General features: G+C 31.4%; 2 protein-coding genes across 3 annotated transcripts; both read right to left on the bottom strand.

Moving 5' to 3' along the window:
* On the bottom strand, positions 2,756-5,888 carry LOC107634254 (probable galacturonosyltransferase 10). The gene is made up of 2 exons (XM_016337804.2): positions 5,570-5,888; positions 2,756-4,580 (listed from the first exon to the last, which is right to left on the bottom strand). The coding sequence occupies exons 1-2, from the start codon at positions 5,735-5,737 to the stop codon at positions 3,129-3,131; spliced, it is 1,620 nt and encodes a 539-aa protein (XP_016193290.1). The 5' UTR covers positions 5,738-5,888; the 3' UTR covers positions 2,756-3,128.
* LOC107629898 (monocopper oxidase-like protein SKU5) lies at positions 11,686-16,719 on the bottom strand. Of its 2 annotated transcripts, XM_016332841.2 has the most exons (9): positions 16,449-16,719; positions 15,610-15,719; positions 15,253-15,523; positions 15,029-15,167; positions 14,495-14,855; positions 13,832-14,197; positions 13,663-13,741; positions 12,360-12,556; positions 11,686-12,070 (listed from the first exon to the last, which is right to left on the bottom strand). In XM_016332841.2, exons 1-9 carry the CDS (start codon positions 16,590-16,592, stop codon positions 11,941-11,943), a joined length of 1,797 nt encoding a protein of 598 aa, XP_016188327.1. In that variant the 5' UTR covers positions 16,593-16,719; the 3' UTR covers positions 11,686-11,940. The 2 variants fall into 2 exon arrangements, with proteins under 2 accessions (XP_016188327.1, XP_016188328.1); XM_016332842.2 differs by lacking the exon at positions 16,449-16,719 and having other exon boundaries at positions 15,253-15,534.

Here is a 16,939-nt window from a genome sequence, read left to right as displayed (position 1 = left end):
TAATCAGTTTATAAATTTATTAATTAAAATTTAACACAACTACATGAGACCGTTAACTAACACCCTAAACAACTCTAATCAATAACTAACTGAACCCTAATTATTTTTCTTGCTAATCTAATCTAACCTAACTAATTATTCCACTAATTACCTTGTAATTCACAACTTAAACTAATTATTCTTACTAAACTAACTTAGAATTGACTAACAACTTATACTAATTACATGTTATAAACAATAAACTGCAACTATACTTGAAAACAATAACATAAAAAATCTAGCTAACATGTTATATACTTTAACTACCAGTGACGGACCCAAAAAATTTTAGGAGTGGAGACAAAAATATATACACTAAAATAAATTTTATTGAATATTATTAATTATATAAAGATATAAAAATTAAAAAAAGTTAATGAACACTTTTATATATAACTATTTTGGAAAAAAAAAAATGAAAAAGCAGTGGGGCAAGTGCCCCCTCATTGCCCTTACTGGGTCCGTGCCTGCTAACTACATGTAAACAGTGCACAGTACCTCTAAATAACATTTACATAGTAACTTTAACTAACATGTAAACAGTAAACAATAACTCTAACTAATATGTAAACAATAAATCTGTAACTCTAACTAACATGTAACCACTAACCAGTAACTTTAATTAACATGTAAACAGTAATTCTAACTAACCTGAAAATAGTAGTTTTAACTAACATATTATTTACTGACATAAAACTGAAAATGTCGTGGATAACGAATTGTACGGACGTCGAAAGACAGAAAAGAGAAACAAAATGAATTTGGAGGAGAGATTTGGAAGGAAAAGAATAAATGAGAATGACCCCACCACGTTTATATACTCTACCGAACTCAACTTAGAATTCGTCGGAGGTGCGGCAAACTCTATATAAATTATATACAACGAATTTGTCCCAGGAATGGGAATTAAATTTATTTATTATTTTTATCATTATTATTATTTAAATGAAGTGGTCACTGATGAGACTAGAAATGAACGGAGAGCAAGCCAAGTAGAAGACAACAATGGAAGCGAAAATGGTTTGGTGATAATTCCGCCATATTTTGTTGAGTAACGCCGGCACTGACTTTGACAGATTAGAGGACAACAAAAGAATTGAAAGCTTTGTATTATCATTTCCTTTGTCCTCAACTGGTTACTAGTTATCCACCAAAATGTATTCTCTCGTACTAAATTTTGGTTTGGTAAAATTTTTTGAAAAGGTGTTTATATTTTTTAAAAGTTTACATTTTTTATTTTGTATTTAGTACATCAAGAAGACTATGTGCATGTGCTTACACATTTTAAAAGATTGGAGAACTTCTGAAAACATCTAAAATAGAGTTTTTCAAAATTAGCTTGCGTTTTTTTAAAATTTAAAAGTTTAATATAACCTCATATGTTAACTAATTTTTAAATTTAATACTCACATTTATATCTATTATAATATTTTTAAATTTTAAAAGTTATTTTACCAAACGCAATTGATGTTGCTTGTGTTTATTAAAAACTATTTTTAATGATTTACCAAACATAAATGTTACCATTTTTAAAAAGTCATATTTTAAAAGTTAACTTTTATAAACTACTTTTAAAAATTAAAAACTTTACCAAACTAAGATTAAGCTACAAAATTTAGATTTCTATTGTGAAAAAGTCTTCCGAATATACATTACATGGCTAATATTGTAATTAATATTTAACGTAAAAAATTATCTAAAATTCTTTAAAATAAAAAGATTTGAAACTTAAATTAAAAACATATTCAAACTCAACAAAAACTTAATTTTAATGGGCTTGATAATAGATTTATTTGATAATCTATTATAATATTAACTGAAATTAACTGTTATAATGTTTATTACTTAGCATTACTCTTTTATTATTGATTGATAAAATGAATCTTAATATAAATTTTACAATAGTACTTAATCAATGAAAATATGCTAGATTTCATGGGTTATTGTGACCTGTGAGGAAGTATCGTAGCGAAATGTAATTAAATGCTGAATTTATCAAAAAGAAGCAAAACTTTATTATTTTCATATACAAAGTGATGGATCCCGTCAATAACATTTCCAAAAAGGGTTACTAAATTCGTCTTTTATGTTTGGGTGTAATCTTATTTTGGTTCTTAAAATTTTTAAAGTTTTTATTTAAATTAAAAAAAGTTTCCTTTAGCTTTAATGTAGTCCCATCGTGAAGTGTTAAATAATTAACGGAAGGTCCTATTTGACAGCAGTACAAGAACAAAGTCGATAATCTAGAGAACAAGTACAAGCTCTAAAGGCACAAAATTAACTGTGGATGTATTAATATATTTATTTATCATTATCCTTAGTTTTATAAAAAATATTTCATTTAAATTGTAAAAAAAATGATAAATAAATGTATTGATGCATCCACGGTTGGAGCTTATATTGTAGGACATTCCATTAATTATCTAGATTATCGACCTTATTCTTGTACTGCTGTAGGACATTTCATTAATTATTTAATTTTGACTTCTACATTGAAGCTAATTGAAACTTTTTTGGATTTAAATATAACACTTTAAACCTTAAGGACCAAAACAAAATTACGTCTAAACATAGTGGAACAATTTAGTAGTTTACCCTTTCTAAAACTATAAAGAAGATGAAACTTTAGTAATTTCAACTTCAAAATAAAGGGCACCAGATAACTCACCAACAAAATTGAAGACTTAAAATCAAATGTACTGGTAATTATATCCCTTCCATAGTTCCATGGCTACACATTCATTATTTGGTAACTCTAGTCTCTAGAGAAAGAAGAGAAAAATGAAAATTGTATATACACAATTTGAAAGAAAAGCAACTATTTACAAAATGAAAGTAGCACATATGAATATCCTTTGCAACCCAATTAACATTGGCCCAGTGGCCTAAAATTCTATAATGCCACATTAATCTGCATCTTTGATCAATCACTGAATCTCTAAACAAAATTTTCCAAAGCTTACAAATGTATCAAGAATGATTTGGCTACTACTATATTAACTCCTATCATCTCAAAGAAAAGAAAAAAAAGCATGAACATGAATAAACTGATTGGCTACTAGATTTTGCAATTCCTAATGTTTTGGAACTCAATGAAAGTTGCACTGTTGCAACAAAGGATGAGAATAATCCATGTATTTTTCCCACAAGGGCTTGTACTTTTCCATCCCAATCTTCAACCATGGTTTGGAGTTTCCATTGAAATGCAACACAGCACCCTTCTCTATCAACACAGGATCCACAGAGGTGTAGCCAAAACCCAACACATGCCATGATGGATCCAATGGCTCAGTTAATCCATAAAATGTTAACAACCCTGGTGGCAATGTTCCAAGTTTCCACAATGTTCTATCTACATTCTTTTCTTGCCAGTAGTGGTAGATTCCAGTTACATTCATTTTTCTCCATTGAACCAAATCAAACACATTCATCCCAAATGCCCAACCACATGCATCAGGATCAAAGTGTGCTCTAATTAAAGGATGTGAATAGTTCAAGTATTTATGGTACCTATGAAATGTCTCCATACATGTCTCAACTGCTCCATTAACATTTTCATTCAAATCAATTGAGAAAAGCTTAGAAAGATCCTTTTGGACCACGACATCATCGTCGAGGAACACCACCCTCTTTAGATCCGGAAAGACTTCGGGTATGTAGAATCTTAGGTGGTTAAGCATGGAGAGATATTTTGGGTTCCGAAACTTGATCGGAGTACTTCCATCGTCTTTGCTTCCTCGAAAGTAGTAGCTCTGGATCTCTGAGTCTTGGAGCTGCTTAAGCACAGGAGCATATGAAGCATTTAACCAATCGAAGTCTTCATACTTCTGAACTTCAACTGTCACACCACGAAAATCGTTTAAAGCAAACCATGCCTTCATAACAGCATAACTTATTTCATCCGTGACAATGTGGAAAACAATTCTATCTGGATTCTTAGAATTTTGCGCGGTCGAGTTGATTGCAACTGAAGTAGCAAGGATGTTATCAGAGAACACACAAAAGTGGTAAAGATTGTTGTCCCTAAGTTTCATGTCAGATTGCAATTTGTCCATCAATTTGTTCTGCAAATCGAAATTGTTTAACCATTTTGATGTCAACTTTACACCTAGGCAGTATAGGCTCTTGGGGACTTCTTCAGCAGCTACTTGTCCGTATTTCGAACTCTTTTCATTTACATAATTCATCTGTTCTTCAAGAGATTCAATCTTTGCTTTCTGTCTCATGATCATGCCTGCACTGTCATAATGGAGCTGCTGTGCCTGATACAGCAATGATGCCATATCATGAATCGCTTTCTCTGACTCCATTATTGTCAAGGGAGCGCGCCTGGTGGCTGCATTTGAGAGGAGAATCTGCAAATTTTGAATCTGGGAAGTTAAGGACAAAGCTAATTGGAGATTGTTACTTTCTTTGGCAATTACAACAAAGGCTTTTGCTAGAGATATTTGATCATTTAGTTGTCTTGCTACTGAGTCAGGGCTTAACATCTCTTCAGTAATATTAAGGCTTTCCATGATCCTTTCATTCCTGAAGTTTCTCTGCACAAAATAAATTAGAAGTAATTGATAAACAAAGGATAACATTTATACTCCTTAGTGTGTAATCAAGCATCTCATGGAGCTGAGTTAGAATTTAACCAAATTTATCTACTATTTTGTATGATCCACACTTTCTTCTTTCTAGCCAAATTTGACCATTCATCATTAAAATTCCAATATTAGATAAGAAGAATCCTTACAAAACATAGTGATTCTTTTTAGTTCTTATATTCATAAAAGGAAATGTAATAAAAACCAGTGCAAATATCTGGATAAACCAAAACACTTTTCATTGCATAAAAGATTCGTCGATAAGCTGATATTATATCATTGAAGCAAACTAAGGAAATTTTAGTAAATTTAGCAGAGAGTGATTGCAAGATATGAATTAACTCAGCAATTATGCTAAGTCTTTCATTACTTGCATGAGGGGGAACAAGTAGAACTTGCCTTAAATTTGTCAATTACTGAATTCTAATCTACATCGATTCCAAAATTCATGAAACCATGATGATCCTGATAATATACATTATGAGAAGGGAGAAAAGAGAATCATTTACTAAATATAAGAACACATTCTCTCTCCCTCTCTCTAAACAACCATATTTAGATCATAGTTACATGAAACGCAATATATTTTGGTACGAGAACGGGTACGTGGTACACTATATGTAAAATATTTTATGTGAAAAATATACCTATGATGTTCCAACACGCACCTAATCGGTAAATTCATGTAACTATGATATTCTAGATGACACACGACACTGTCACATGGTACATTATTCCAAAAGCAGAGCATCAATAAGAACAATTCAATCAGCTTGTCTATTTCATTGGAAATAATTCAATTTGCTTACCTTGTTATTTTCACTACACAAAGTTCTAGCATTCAAGAACACACATTAATAAACTTTAGTAGATAAAAACACAAATGAAACAACAACAATAATTTTTACGGGAAGAGAAAAAGGATAAAGTTGAGTTACCAAGGAGAAAGGGGGCATTGAGGTAGTACTAGTAGTGTTGGAGCCTTTGGTGGTGGTGACAAGAATATAAATAAATAAGAGAGCTACTACGCTACAGAGTGTCCACCACGCCACATCCTGCACCCTCCTCCTCACTGGCCTTCGAAAATCCGCACCTCTTCGCCTCATTGTAAATTCAATTACACACCCTGATAATATCTGCTGTTGTTTACTACTTCTTCTTTTTTTGTTTCCCGGAAAAAAGTGTCTTTTTATTTTCCGGGAAAACTATGGTGTTTGAGATGCAGAAGAGAGAAAATGGGTCAAATGAGGAAGATCCTATTTAGTAAGCACAGAACCATAGAGAGAAATAGATACAGAAAAAGAAAGAGGAAAAAAAAAAAAACACCAACAACAACAATTAGATTAACAATAAAAATACTTTTTTTTTTTTTCTTTTAAAGATAGGAGACTCGAACCCGCAACCTCTTAAATGAATATGGAGAGACTATGCCATTTAAACTATTACTCATTAGCAATAAAAATACTTTTTAAATATTTTAAAATGTGATCAGAATAATTAAACGAGAAGTACTAGAGGCGTATTAAAATTAATTGTTTTAGACTATTATTTAGAGTTCATTTAGGAAGTAGCAAAAATTATTTCTTTCCTTTTTTTTTTTGAATTATGAAGAGTTATATTATGAGTATTTGGTATATTTTTGAGAAATACTTTTTGATTTCTCGAATAGTTAATTGAGAGTTTTAAGAAGTAGAAAAATATGACTTTTTTTCAAAAGTTATTTTCTTACTCTCATTACAAAAATTTTGACTTTAAAATAAAGGAGATCATTGTGTTATTTTCATTTTTAGTTTTGTAAAAAATGTTCCTGTTTTTACTAAAAATATTGATCCTCTACCATTATTTTTATTAAAAATATTAACTCTTTACTATTATTTTCACACAATATTTGATCTGCTAAAAATACTGACCTTCTACTATTTTTATACAATATTTCATCAACTAAAAGTGCTGACTTTCTCAATTTTCAAACCACTCAGAATTATTAAGAACTTTAAATGACGATAACAAGGGTATAATTCTACACATTTTTTCTGTGAATCTTACAAACTCATTCTCTCATCGGCACCTTTATTGTTACTTTTAAAGTTATCCAACAATTTTGAATTAGCATCTATTTATTTATAATATACTAAAACAGAATTGAATATAGTATTTTAATGTATTCTTAATCTTTTAACTTTTTAACTAATTTGATTTAGTCGAGTAGTTAGCTCATTCGTTCACTTAAGTAAGTGTTGAACGTTTGAATCCTCTCTTGTATATGCAGCAACCCATTAACTAACGCCAAACCTTTAAATAGATATGAGATCTATAGATATTCAGTGCAATTTGCTCACTACTTATCTAATTGAATTACTTTTTAATCTTTTTATTTCTAATTGAATTACTTTTAAATCTTTTATTTTTACTTCTCATGTACCTCTTTATTATAGCTTATGATTCTTTTTCATTTTTTTTTTCTCACTCTCATAATATTTATTTTTCTTTAAACTATTCTATAATTTTCATATTTTTTTACTTTTTATTTTTATATAAGATACTACTATATGACTTCAATGTTAATATTATTTCTCTTTATTAGGTATAAATATAATTCATCATCTTTTATACTTACTCTTTTTTATGATTATTATAGAGCATTAAAATTTAGAATTTTTTTCATTTTTTTTCTCAATTTTATGTCATTTATTTTTCTTTAGGTTACTTTATACTTTTTATATTCTCTTACTCTTTACTTTTATATAGGATATTATATGATTTCAATGTTAATGTTATTTCTCTTTAATATGTATAAATTGAGTAATAAAACATAATTCAACATCTTCTTTCATACTTACTCCTTTTTATAATTTCTATATAAATCAACATTCACTTCACACCTCTTCTTTATGTAACACCCTAACTTTTAGTACGATCATGAGGTGCTAAAATTTAGGGTATATATATATATATATCTATTAGGGGTGCACAGACCCGGCCCGACCCGAAGGCCCGGCCCGGTCCCGAACACTTTAAGGACTAATTTGGTGTGATTTCATCGGGTTTAGGGTCGGGTACGGGTCTCAAAAATAGACCCGGTCATTATTTTGGGTCGAGTCCGGGCCATAGCTCGGGTCACTCGAAGTCGGCCCGGTGGCCCGGTCATCATACACAATTAATATTTTGTGTTATTAATGATGGATCATGATTATTCTTATGTGGAATTTAAGTATTGTAAACCTTAATATTTTGTGTTATTAGTCATTATAAGACTATAAATTAATGTTTTATGTTTAGAATGCATAAGACTTTAGACTAATACATAAGATTGTGTTATTTGTATTGATTTAAATATTTGGTATTATTAGACAATATTAGTATTGATTGTGGTTATACTTTAGTATTGATTGTGGTTATGCTTTAATTTTGAAGAATGGTTGGTTCTTGTTATATTTTTCTAAGTGAATTTTACCATGTTAACTAATGGTTGGAGTCTTGGAAATTTGGATATTTTTACATGCTAGCTTACAAGAAGGTATCAACGTAATGTAATGTTAACGGCCCAGTTTTCACCCAGTTTTCACCCGGTATAATTGTGGCCCGAAAGTGTATTGATTTCATCGGGTCTAGGGCCGAGTTCAGGTCTAATAAATAGACCTGGTGTATATTTCGGATCGAGTCTGGGTCACATCAAACCTGGCTTCACCCGACCCATATGCACCCCTAATATATATAAAACTGAAACTGAAACGTGGTTATATATACATGAAACGTGGCATGTATGCATGTATATGTATATAATACAAATGACACCTAATGAAGCTTTTGATAACCACAAAGATTCAGTTAATATTATCAATCCATACTCATCTTCCATTTCCCTTCATTAATTACCAATTGAACTAAAAAGAAAGAGAGAGGCTGAGAGAGTCTCTCTCGAAGAACCGTGACCTTTCATGAGCTTTTAGTTCTGATTTCTTTAAATTCGTAACTCCAATAAAAAATTTAATCTGATAAAAGTGTTCGTATCCTCTTCCTCTACACGTTAGTGTTATTCTTGTCCGGTAGAAGTTGACAGTGACGTAGTTTCTCTTCTTCTTGAGTTCGGTCAATTGGAGTTCTAAGAGGCACAGACGATTCTGACGTTTTTTTCTTCAGCAGCTCAGTCAAAAAGTTTTTCCAGAATTTTCGTTGTTGTAATTTCTGTACGGAGGTAGGGTTTGGTAACTTTATAATAATTAAATGTGAGTTTGATAAATGAATGTTGATTTGGTTGATTATTGCTTGAATTTGAATGGGTTTATGTTAAACTATTGTTGAATTATTGTTGTTTGCTTGAGATTTTGATTCAGTTATGTATGAACAACTAGTTGGGATGCTTTAATTATTTTGGGAGTAAAAAATGAATTTTTTAAAAGCTTTAAGAAATATATTAACTGATTTTGAATTATTAAAGAAATATTTTTGCTGCTGGAGTCGGTTTGATTTTGGAAGCGGTTGGATTATTAATTGTTTTAAAGATTTTGGAGAATGTCATAAAGATGTGATTTTAGTTTTAAAAGAAAAAGAGAAGATAAATCGGCACGTATATTTATGAGAATGATTGAAAGGTCACGAGAGGGTGACAGAAAGTAAATAGTTATGGTGCCGATGTGAAAGTGTTAAGTCGTGGGCTTTGTTTTTGAATGGTTGTGCGGGGACGCCCGTGTGTATGGAATGGCTTCCAGGAGAAAGTGACACATGCTTCAGCTGGAGAATCAGCGCCTGCAAGTACTTGCAGAGGTCATGTTCGGTATACTTCAGCTGGAGAATCAGCGCCTACAAGAAGTGGAAACTTGCAGAGGTTATGCCGCTGGAATGCCTTATCTGACTTGCAAGTCGGATTGCGTCGGGTGCGGGTCGAAACCGACAAATGAGCTCATTACCTGTGATAGGAATAGACATGCATCATGCTTGTTTGCGCATATCTCTGTGCTATGTAACTCTGTGATTGTGTGTGTGCGCTGCATGACTGATTGGCTTCTGAGTTCTTTTAATATTCATGCTTATAAGTGTTTTGTTGTTAGTTGCGGTCGGTTAATAATGGCAAAATGAACTTAACTTCTAACCCCAACCCTACTAAGAACTTCCCAGTTCTTACCTCCTATCTCCACCCCTTTCAGCTACAGGTGCAAAGGCTCATTGTCAAGCTGCGAGAGCACAGAGGAATATGTTTATAAGTTGAGTTGTTAGGATTTATTTTCCCCTCGCCTTGTTAGTTAGAGTTTTTAGAGGGGTAGGATTCGTTTTTAGGAATCTTGAAATAAGTTCATGTATTTAATACTATGTGAATATATATATACTTTTGCGATTTAGTGGTGTAAAATAAAGTATCTTTTCGTTTTCTTAATTAAAGTTTCGGTTCGTATTCGCGAAGGCTTAATATTAAATAAAGATAGTATATAATAAAAAGGTTTAGAGGTAAGTAGCACTCGAACTTTTAGTACGATCATGAGGTGCTAAAAGTTAGAGTGTTACACTTTATCTCCTCTTCTCATATTATAATATCATGCCACTTATTCTTTTTTCTCCATTTTGGCATTCTTACTAATATTTTGCACAAGTATTTAAAGAATTAGGTTGATGACCACAACTCGTTTTTTAATTTGCTAAACATATGTATTAGGTAATAAATTCCTAAAACACTAGACCTTTACAATTTTATAATTTTTAATATTATTTAGTTGTAATAAGTTAAAAATATATGATACTATTGTGAGTCATGAAAAATAAAATTAGAAAATAGAATGTTAATTTCAATTATATATCATGTACTTTACAATTTCTTTTTAGTTTTTCCATTTTTAGTCTAACTGTATTCATTACTTATATCATCCATATATCACTTTTTTTTTTCCTTTTCACCATTTACTTACTTGTAATATTATTGAAAATATATAGTATTATTGTGAGTCATAAAAAATAAAATTAGAAAATTTGCTTACTACTTATTTAATTGAATTATTTTTTAATCCTTTTGTTTCTAATTTAATTATTTTTAAATTTTTTATTTCTATTTCTCATGTGCCTCATTATTATAGTTTAAGATTCTTTTTTATTTTTTTTCTCACTCTCATGACATTTTATTTTCCTTTTAGGTTATTCTATAATTTTTATATTCTTTTATTTTTTACTTTTATATAGGATAATATATGCCTTCAATGTTAATATTATTTCTCTTTATTAGGTATAAATATAATTCATTCTCTTTTATACTCAATTTTTCTTATGATCACTATAAAGAATTATAACTTAGGATTCTTCTTCATTTTCCTTCTCACTCTTATGTCATTTATTTTTCTTTAGGTTACTCTATACTTTTTATATTCTCTTACTCTTTACTTTATATAGAATACTAGATGGTTTCAATGTTAATATTATTTCTCTTTAAAATATGTATAAATTGAGCGATAAAACATAATTCATCCTCTTCTTTCATATTTACTCCTTCTTATATTTTTCATATAAATCAACATTCACCTCATACCTCTTCTTTATCTCCTCATTTTACAAAATATCATGCCACTTATTCTTTTTTCTTCATTCTTACTAATATTTTACACAAGTATTTGAAGAATTCGGTTGATAATCACAACTCTTTATTTTAGTTTGTTAAACATATGTATTAGGTAATAAATTCCTAAAACACTAGACTTTTATAATTTTTTATGATTTCTTTTATCTTTGGTCTAATTGTATTCATTAGTTATATCATCCATATATCATTTCTTTTTCTTTTAATAATTTATATTTTTTAATATCATTTAGTTGTAATATGTTAAAAATATTTATACAGTATATATCCATTTTATTTTCGCGCAACGCAGGGTCTAAATCTAGTTATTACTCAAACCATTTATCAAAAAATTAATATCCACTTGGACACCTTTTTTAAATCTAAGGGTGAAATGAAAATGGATGAATATCACAACATGCCATAAGCTAAGTCAAATATGATCTAATGACAATACAACTGATGTCTAATAAAATGGTGTGTAACTAAAGTGATTTAGTCTCAAATAGAAAGGAAGAGTAAAGAAGGGAGTGGAATAAATCATTACATCTCAGTTTAAAGTACAAGAAGTTCAAATCCCTCAAACTTTATAAGAAAAGCATTCAGAAAACTTTTAAAAGAAAATAAAAAAAACTTAGACTATAATGGTGATTACAGTGGTGCAAGGAGTTTTCCCAAGATATAATACACCTAAAAATTTCCTTTTCGGTATCAATGCCTATATAAATTTACTATCATATTACAAAAAAAATGACCTTCACAATTGGAATTATGTTAAAGTACAACACTCCACATGCTAAAGAAGAAACTTTCAATTAGTACTAAGAGTAACAAGGCTAACATTACTCTAGAATTACTGCAGAAAGGTGATCCCATTGAGAAATCGAATTTGTGAGATTGCTCCCTGAATTTGAGAAACAAGAATTTGTTACTATTTATCCAAAGTAAATTACAACATATCAGCATGAAAGCCTTATGCATGGCACATATAATAAATCCTTGTAAGTGATCAAATATATGATATAGGAAGGAAATGGATTAACCCATGAGAAAGAAATACAGAAAGATGAGAGAACTCAGAGAAGTGTGTTTATAAGGAAAAGAATCTTAAACCAAGGACTGAATTTTGGAAGTTAATTTTAACCTTGTAGGTACCAAAATAATGAAAAAGAAACCTTGATTTTCATTCTTACTTTTGAAGGGAGGAGAGTAAGCCACAGTATATTGCATTCTGAGGCAAAGAGCTCTCTGTATAATCAACCTCCGGGTTTACAACTTGTATATAAACTTCTTGACCAAGATACCAAGAATTGAGGTTCTCTGCACGAAGGTTCCAAATGCCGGCATTGTCAAGAGATACTAAAATGGCTGTCCAAGCACCAGGAAAGACCTACAAAATGTTAGGTAAAGCTGAGCAAGTCAAATTCACAAGAAAATCCTCTATACATGATTGAGGTGGTCTTTTACTTTTTGTTCATTATCAGCAATGCGGACTTCATGCATGCTGTCCAAATTTTTCCTCACTAGACTGTTGCTCGTGACTTGCTAAGAGAAAATATCTATGCTTTAAAAACCATTTTGTGCTTAAAATGTTGGGGTTGAATTGGTGTTGATTTTATATAATTGAATTCATTTGCTATATGATTGAGGGACGAAAGCAATATCTTTAAGAAACAAAATTGATGCTAACCTAATATTTCAAAGGGAAGAGGCAGAATCTATGAACATCCTCTATATGGAATTGGTTGTGACATAGCAGTAGTATAATATCCTAAGCTGATGCCAGGGACGGACATAAGGGGGGGGGGGGAGTGGCGGCCTCGGCCCCCCCAACTTTTTTTAATAGTAATAAGTTGTTATGTATAATTTAATTTTTTTAAAAAAAATATTTAGTATTTAGTCTAATATAAATAAAAGTTCAGTCTAATTTAAATATTAATAATTTTTAATATCTAAAAAATAAGTAACAATATTAAAAAAATCTGAAAAAGATATTATTACTAATATTTTTTAATTAAATAAAAATTTTTAAATCTCATAAAGTGAATTCTTTTTCTTCTTGTGGCCGTTTTTTATTCGTTTGATATTAATTCTCTCTGTTTCAATTGCTACAATTAAGAGATCTTTTTCAACTATGAATATTGTGAAAAATAACTTAGAAACAAAATAAAAGATGAATTTCTTACTAATTGTCTTTTAATTATATTGAAAAGAAAACTGTTGAAAATTTTGACACAAATTCTATTATCGGTGAATTTTATGATACGAAGAATCGACCACTTCGTTAGTAAAAAGTATACACATATTTTTTTACTTTAAAATATATTCTCTATCCGTATATTTTTATAATACATCTTATATTATATAATTTTTTTACATAATTTTTAATATTATATGTGTTATTGGCCCCCCCATAATATCATTTCTGGATCCGTCCCTGGCTGATGCATGGAATGGGAGAATGATTTTGGGGTCAAGAAAGTAATAGAGTAATACCTGCGTAGTGCTGCGAGCAACACCATCCCACTTGTTATAAGTACTTCTGCTATTTTCTGTCCATACTCCAAAATCCATGCTACAATTGAAATAATGAAATGAGTCATTTAATGTTCCTATTCCTAAAACATCATAAAAATGGAAAAAAAATTGAAGGCTAAAGTCTCACCCAACAACAAAGAATGCATAGCCATCCATATGGTAGGTCTGGACTGTAGTGTCATTATTTTGAAAGATTATTTCCATAAAGCCTTTGAAAGTGCCATTAATCAGGGAGGTATCAACTTTGGGAGGCCTGTTCATGAATTTATTTGGAAAATCTAGTTTATACACCCCTAGAACTTTGAATTGTTGCGCAAGCTTCAGGGGTGTTGAAGGTGGTAAATATGATATGCCGTTAAGTGTAGTACGCCACTTTCCATTTATAAGCTCTGGAGGTCGATTAAGAATAACATACACATCTGTCACGGTAATATCACCATATCGGAAGGAACCTTGTGGGTTTGGACGTGCAGCTCCAGCAGAAACATTCCACCTACAGTACACCACCATCAGAAACAAGATTGAACAATCAGGATTTTACAATCTCAAAATATGCTTATAAACAACACTAAAACATAAAAGTGATCAAAAGAGAAACAAATAAATTAAAATTACAGCTTTATCCTATAATGTCCAACATCTTTGATTAAACTTTTCCATGCTAGCATCAAACTTAAGCATGTATCAAAGAGCAGGTTTCCAATGAATATAAGATTCTAAGGTTAGACCTTAGAGCAGTCTTTGAAAAACAAAATGAATGGTAATGCTAAATATAAAAAACAATGCTAACCTTATTGATCTTGCTTGATTCATAGAGAAAGAAGGATCGTCTTGACCCATAAGAGCGGGAAGAGGACCTGAAGCAGGTCCCTGAGAATTGGAGTAGTGCAAAATGGCAACTCCAGTAGCTCTATCCCACGATGTATTAACAAACCGAGGACTGGCAACAATATAGTAATCTGTGGTGGCATTTTGATCCATGGTAACTAAGAATGAATACGACTGACCCACATGAATATCCATGTTTTCATAGTTCTGCTGAACTGTGTATGACCCCTCAGTCTCCACAAGAAGCAAGTTGTGATTTTGTATTCTGAAGTTCAAGCTTGTTGAGATACCAACATTATGAACCCTGAAGCGATATGTTTTCCCTGTGTTTCAGACATAATGGTAGACAGTTGATAGCGATTGAGTACAGCAGAAGCAAACATATGTTTTCACCTTTAAATTTTGACCACTCGGCTGCCAGTAGACAAATATATGCATAAAACTAGTCATATGAAAATGAGAAGTAGATGAAAACATGTACTTCCGAGATCCTTACCAGGTTCAACATTTATTATTTGGTAGGAAATTCCACCTGGGACAAGTGTGTCATCGTAGCGATAAGGACCAAATCCATTAATAAGAACTCCATCTGGGACTCCGAGATCAACCCCATTTTCCACATCCTTCCTGAGATCCTGTATCACCAAATGCATTGATCAATTGACTCAATTTCAATGAACAGATAAAATAACAAAAGGAAGTCACAGAAAGCAATCAGACCTTATGACTCCTAGTGTACCAGTCACTCAAAAGTATTGTGATATCTCCATCTGGGAACCCAAACGGAAGAGGAATAACTTCTCGGTTGTTTATGATAACTCCTCCATATCCTCCTGCTGCTTTCTGAAAGTTTAAGGAAGGGAAGTAGAAGAAACTCCCTATCTGATCTTTAACTTGAAACTGATATGTCCAATTCCAACCTGCCGGAATTGGACAACTAGTTCCTGAAACTCCATCTTGCCAAGAGTTTTTCCTATGTTGTACACCATTCCTGCACATTAACTACTCAACATGATCATAACCATCAATCATTACTAGTTATCATCATCACTATTTAAGAAAATACAATTTATCTACCATGTCAAAAGCAATGGTTCGTCAAGGTCATTCTTGACATTTACAACAACATTCCAGTTTGTGGTGGCGTTTAGAATTGGTCCTGGAAACTGCCCATTGATCCCAATTACCTGAAATAGGATTTTTTTTGTCATACTATGAGTAGAGTAAGAGACAATGTAGTAACTCATTATTTAGTGAATATTAATCAAACATGTATATACCACTAAATTCCACTAAACAAGAAAATAAGAAAATACACAAACAAACCACTTTTTCAGCAGCACTGGTTGGATACATGAACTAATTCTACTAAATTTACTTTAATGCAATCAGTAAAACAGCTGGATAATTTTAAATTCCGAAAGTGACAAAGTTTGTCCACAGTTGACATGGATTCTATGCTAGTCTGTGACATATCTTAAAGGTGAAAAGTTTGAAGGCCAGTTTTCAATAGTTTGTTGAATTATGGGGCTAGTTGGTTCTCCTATCCACCCCAAAAGATTTATGGCGATGACATTTAAAGGCACATTGTTAATAAAATTCACCCTCCTCTTATCCGTTTGAGAAAACAATAATTAACACTTAGCTTAGAAGCAAACAAGTGCATAGAAAGCATATAAACAACGAATTAAAGTATACAGCAAGTTGCCAAGTTCAATTCCTCAACTTTGTGATTTATGAAACAATTTTAGAGTTTTATTACAACCCTTGCCGTGGCCTAAATTGCATCTATCACAGTGCTATCCAAAAGCAAAAGAAAGCGATACATAATGTCGAATTTAACTCGGGAACTTGCAAAAGAGAGAATACATGATAACAGCACTTCAAATTTCTAGAGAAAGAGAAAACGAAGGAACCTTCTGTTTAACTCCAAGGGGGGAGGCTCCGATGTAGGAAACAGTCCAATCATAGAAAACAAATGGGTCACCGGCAAAAGCAAGATATAACTGTAAGAAGCAGCATAGAAGTAGCGTTGTGATGAAGGAAGAAGGTGATGGCATGGTGGCGCTGGGTTGTGGATATGGGTTTTCTGTCGAGAGAAAACGGGAACACGAATAGTAAGAGAAATAACTGCAACTGGATTTACTCAATTAAGCAAAGTTGGCAACTTCTCTTAATCATCACATGGTAGGGAAGAGAGAGCCAGTGCAGACTCTTTTTGACTTACTAGTGCTGTCGTGGGCCCCAATGATTTTCTACTTTTCCTATTTTATACCCGTAATTATTTTTTTATATATAAATTTATATTCTTGGATTTTTTTGGTGACTTTTATATTCTTGGATTAATTATAAATTTTAAACTTTTCTATTTTATACTTGTATTTATTTCCTATTTTAGGCTTGATGT

This window comes from Arachis ipaensis, chromosome B03 (assembly GCF_000816755.2).
Source record: "Arachis ipaensis cultivar K30076 chromosome B03, Araip1.1, whole genome shotgun sequence".
Taxonomy (NCBI): domain Eukaryota; kingdom Viridiplantae; phylum Streptophyta; class Magnoliopsida; order Fabales; family Fabaceae; genus Arachis; species Arachis ipaensis.
The sequence above is the reverse complement of the archived record's forward strand: the minus strand, read 5'-3'. Positions and strand labels throughout refer to the sequence as shown.